A 5365-nucleotide genomic window follows, 5' to 3' on the forward strand; every position below is an offset into this window, starting at 1 on the left:
AACTTCTGATCATTGTTTCCGAATTGCTTTTTTTTTGTTTCTTTATGCTTTTGGGAAATGCTTACATTTCTGTCTGCAAAGGAAACATGGAGCCTATTGTGTTTGTGTAACATTATTGACTATAATGGAGCTATAGATTAATTTATCTTGTATTGATTCATCTCTTCCTGGAGTTCAGTCCTTCCACACCGAAGTTAGAATCAAAGGCAGAACTCCCTCTAATGTATACCTAAAGTTGTGCCCTTGGTAGGGATTTTTCATATTAAATTCAAGTCAGTTTGTTTACTTTTTTCTTCCCTTTCAGATTTGAAATTGAAATTGAGCCCATTTTTGCAAGCTTGGCTTTGTATGATGTTAAAGAAAAGAAAAAGGTAAGTGGTTGTTTATGACTTGCAAAAAAGTGACAACTTTCTGGTCATGTACGAAATCATGTTTTGCCAACGTGTGAGCAAAGTATAGCGAAACTGACAAGAAACAAAACTGATTGGTCTCTTCCGTTATTTTTGTCTAGTGAAATGCAAAACAAGCACTACATATACATAATGAAAAATTAATGTTGATTTGAAAATTCTTTCGGGTTTTGTAATCTAAGATATTGTTAGTAACGGAGATAAACATGTTTCCAAAACTAAAGAGTGTTTTGTTTTGACACTGTCTCCTTGAATGTCTTACAGTTTTTTAACTTCAGTAGAGTCCTATGTACTTTGCTTAATATTTAAAGCACATATCATAGGCCAGTTTTTATCATCTCATTATTCCAGTCTTTTTCCTTTCATGTAGTATTTTGAATGGTGGCTTTGGTTTTAGTGACCTCTGGTGTTGATAACTAGCATATACTCCTTTAGGCATTAAAACCGTAACACATTATTTGGTGTTTCAGTGTTATAAAGGTTACTTGGCTACCTCAAAGGGGGGGGTTTCTTTTTTTTTTCCTTTTCAATCTAGCCTGGGACCAATATTCTGAAAGATAATATTCTTCTCTGATGCTCTGAAACACTCTAATTCCTAATAATAGGATCTGAACCATTTATCGCAAGAGAGGTGCAGTAGGCTTTAGAAGCAGCTTGCATTGTTCTGGGTTTTGTTTTCATCTTGGGCTTTTTTTTTCTTTCCATTTTGCCTCCAGCCTGTTTTGAACTATAGGAAACTAGATAATAGCAATTTTTTCCCCTTATAAATGATATCAGCAGAGAGCACAGTGAAGTCTTTTTCAGTGGGCACGTCTACACATGCAGTTAATGCGACTACATACTCCAACTCAGTTTGAGCTGGAGTAAATTAAACCCGACATCACTTTCTATATGTGCATGTAAGCACAGTAATTTACTGCACTGCCAGATACCACTTGTGTTTGACAGGTATGTCCAGAAGCACAATAGATTAATCTACTAATTGCCATGCACATATAGATGGTGACTGCTGCGCAGTAAAGCATCTTGTGTAGATGTGCCCAGTAGCAGTTATTAATTGTTCTTTGTGAAGACTTCACCAAAAAATGCAATAAATGCCTGAAACAACTAATGTCTGTCTTAGATTTCAGAGAATTTCTACTTTGATTTAAACTCAGAACAAATGAAAGGAATGCTGCGTCCTCATGTCCCACCTGCTGCCATTTCTACTTTGGCCAGATCTGCCATTTTTTCTATTACTTACCCCTCTCAGGATGTCTTTCTGGTCATAAAGGTAAGAAAGCGGGGGAGATTAGGATGTTAATTACTGTTGTTCTTTTATTTTAAATGGAAAGCAAGGACCTGCCGGTCATACCAAGCTCTTAAACACATTGGGCCAGATTCTACTCTGAAAGCTGGATAATCATTTTCCCACGAGCACCAAAGAATTTGGGTCATTTCAAGTATCCCCACTTCATGCTCTAGCTTATTCTACATCAGACACTTTTCAGTGGAGAAGTAGGTTGTTTTTCATATTGAAAACTGTAGACTGCAGCGTGGTAGTTTTTACACAGTAAATAGCACCTTTTGCATGAAAGGAAACAGTTTGGTGAATCTTTAAAGTGAACCCCCCACAAACAAATGGATAAAATGAATGTTTTCAGTAGATGGTTATACAGTGAAAATATCTGTATGTTGCTAGAGCTATCTTAGTATGCTATACATATTGTTTATAAAAACAAATACAAGAGTTTAAGAATGAAAAGGCAAACAGTTAATTCTGCTAGGGTGATGGGCACACATTATCACTAGAGCAGGGGTGCTCAACCACTGGCTCATGGGCCAAATCCAGCCTGTAGCCCCTTGTCATCTGACCCACAGGGCTCTTCATGGTTCTGGAAATATGGCAGCAAGAGAACAGTGGCACCGCTCTCCCACTGCCAAATTTCTGGACCCATCGGGACCACTGGTCCCTGTACACTGGATTGGGTGCCCAATCGCAGCGTTTAGGACTGGGCAGAGGAGGTGACAGGCTGCAGGGCCCTATCCTGGCATATAGGGGCTGTGTAGGGGCAGCACTGAGCCCCAGGGCCCAGTCCCAGTGTGGGGGGAGGATGCAGTGCTGCTAGACCCTAGGTCCTACTCCTAGTGCTTGGTGCAGTAAGGAGACAGTGGTGGCTCTCAAGGCCTGATCCTGGCATGTGGGGCTCAGTCCAGCCTGTAGACCCACCACACTCATCTGGGCCATGGGGCCAGAAGGTTAAGCACCACTGTATTAGAGTCTTGAAAAAGCCAGTTTAAAGGAATTGAGTATCTGCTGTTTGTTTAGGGCTGTTTTAGAAACGGTTCATTAATCAAAAGCACAATTTATAAATACCTAAGTAGATAGGTATGTAAGTATTGGATGTGTGAGCCCTGTTAGGTAGATAAACATCTAAGATACAAAATGTCACCCACATTAATTTGTGTGAGATCCTAGAAAAATGCTGGGATATGATCAGATGGTAACTGACTCATCAAATGTAGAATCGGTAACTTCTGGAATAATGTGGGAGAAGTCATATTTGGGATTATTTCCTCCCTTTTATTTTGCTATAATAACATACTCATGGTAGCTAACTTGAAACCGGCAAATAGACCAGTTTTGTAACTAATCCCAGTCTGAATTATGCCCAGCTGCACGAAGTGGACTAAGATGTATATGCTTATCCTGCAGCCACTGGTTACATTACCTGATAGAGAGTCAGGTTTGGAAAACGCAGCTGACTCTGAGTCTATTCTCATCTTCTGTGTGCTGGTTCTTACAAACAAATTAAACTTCTAGAAGTGAGTTAAATCTGTAGCTCAGTCAAAGCCAGCAAGAACAAGGCTTTTGTTAGCTTAGAGACATAGTCTGATCTTGGATTTTCCACACGTATCATTGCGCACCTTGTAAAATCAGGTTCTGCATGTGCACAAGTATTCACAGTAGCTGATTTTTACAAGATATGAGGCAGAGATACGCCATGTGTATCTTGAGCTCGGATCTAGTTAGAAGAGCTTGTGATTGCACATTTGTGCTTGTAAAGCCAATGAGCTGAGCATAGCTTGTAGCCATTTATTTAAAAGTAAGTTTTGATTTTTATCATGTGATGATGAAAAGGACATGGTCAAGGTAAATAAACCAGAAAAATAGCTTGCCTTACCGGTTGAGTTTTCACATGGGCCTTGTCCTTATTGTTCTTTATGAAATTGCTTTTTCAGCCAGCTGTGCATCACAATGTAAATGAATCTGGGTGCTGGGAAATAGCCATCTTATTTATTTTCTGTTTTGTGCTATTACCTAGGTGCTCCAGACATGGAGCAGGATCCCATTGTGCTTGGCACTGTACAAACACAGAACAAGAAGATAGGCTGAAATATATTACAGTTTAAGTGTAATGGCTTGTGCGTTGGTTGATGTTGTAAGAGCAAGGCTACTTTAAAAACAATTAATATGCCAACCCTCTTCATCACTCATCTGCCTGAACCACCTATTATGTCTCATCACTTAGGCTGGAAGGTCTTCGGCAGGGATTGATTGCTGTTTGGGCTGTATCTGTACAGAACCTAACACAGTGAGGAACCAACCAGGATGGAGAGCATCGATTTAAATAAAAGCAATTTAAAAGCACCAATTTTACTATGATTTATATCAGCAAGCCAGAAACACTGATATAAAATAAGTTATTTTAATGCTGTTTTACATTTGCTTTTTATTTTCTGGAGAAAGGTTGATTTTTTGATCATTTTTTCACCATTAAAGCATGCCAGTTTGGAACAAAATGTTGACTGTACATTAAATTTGCCTTTTGTTTTTGCCACTAAGCAGCTTATACTCTAATAAGGTGGATGCTTTCTGTAAATACCTGAAAACACTATAGCTTCAAAAGCATTTTTTCAGATTTTTCCTGTTTCGTGTTTAAAGCAATGTTTTTCAACTTGTGGTCTGCAAACCCCTGGGGGTCTGCAGACTGTGCTGGAGGGGTCTGCAAAGATGGCTGTGATTAATCAAAAGTATGTGAATACCCACACTTAAAATTCAAAGGGGCTCACACTTCCATTTGAAATTTTTTAGGGGTTATCAAGTTAAAAAGGTTGAAAACCACTGAGTTAGAGAATAGTGAAACGACACCTTTTCTTATTTACTAGATGATTCATCTTTTTGATTTGTGACTTGCATCCAGCCTTGCTTGGATGGACATTTGAATTCAATTAAAATGCACAAAAGCAGCATTTCTGTTTTTTTTAGTTAAGTAAATGTGTTGCACAGAAAGAAAAGTAAGTTTATTGAAACAAATTTTGCACTTAAAACTGATCCAGCAAACAAAGGGGTTGGAGTGTTGTAACTCTTGGCCCAGGAAATGTAGGAGAGGCAGCTGTATAGTAGGTCCAGTAAGTAAAAGATATCACAAAAAACCTTTGCCTACTAGCAAACAAAAGAAGCATTATTTGTTGTTAAGTCAATTGAACAGAGAGATTCTCATCACTGTGTACCTCAGGACTGTAGAACTAAAAGAATAAAAGAACTCAGCCTCTCTCAGCTCATTTTTGTTCATAGATTAGAAGAGGGAAACGAGCTTCCTTGCTTGCAATTCCCAATCAGCTTTTTGACTGTGTATAAATTAGTCACTGAACTAAACAAGTTGACTAAATTTAAACGAAGGCAATACTCTACACTTGTGGAAGAGGCTAACTGATATGTAAGGCCCTGTGTAGATAAATGAGGGGTATATGTGCGCGATACTTTAAAGCAGGCTAAATGCTTTTGCACCGCTTTAATGGTGTCAGTGTTTGCACACCTTGGCGGCATATTGTGATTAATTCCAGCCGCTGTAGGAAATTTGCTGGCATAAGGGGCCTTAAATGACTTGGGGCGCAGCAAAGTAAAACTCCTCCTCCGAGGTTTAGTTTGCTGTCCTTACAGCCGTGGAGCGAAGCACTGGGCTTGTGCAGCT

General features: G+C 39.1%; 1 protein-coding gene across 6 annotated transcripts in view; it reads left to right on the forward strand.

The window, feature by feature from the left end:
- DOCK7 (dedicator of cytokinesis 7) overlaps window positions 1-5365 on the forward strand; it is a 199139-nt gene that overhangs the window by 61035 nt on the left and 132739 nt on the right. For all 6 annotated transcript variants that reach the window (XM_019501183.1, XM_019501184.1, XM_019501185.1 and 3 more), the window contains exons 8-9: window positions 305-371; window positions 1534-1683. In XM_019501183.1, the coding sequence (XP_019356728.1) occupies window positions 305-371; window positions 1534-1683 (217 nt within the window). The remainder of the gene's footprint in view (window positions 1-304; window positions 372-1533; window positions 1684-5365) is intronic.

Source organism: Gavialis gangeticus, unplaced genomic scaffold (genome assembly GCF_001723915.1).
Source record: "Gavialis gangeticus isolate Ggan-Ray unplaced genomic scaffold, GavGan_comp1, whole genome shotgun sequence".
Classification (NCBI taxonomy): Eukaryota; Metazoa; Chordata; order Crocodylia; family Gavialidae; genus Gavialis; species Gavialis gangeticus.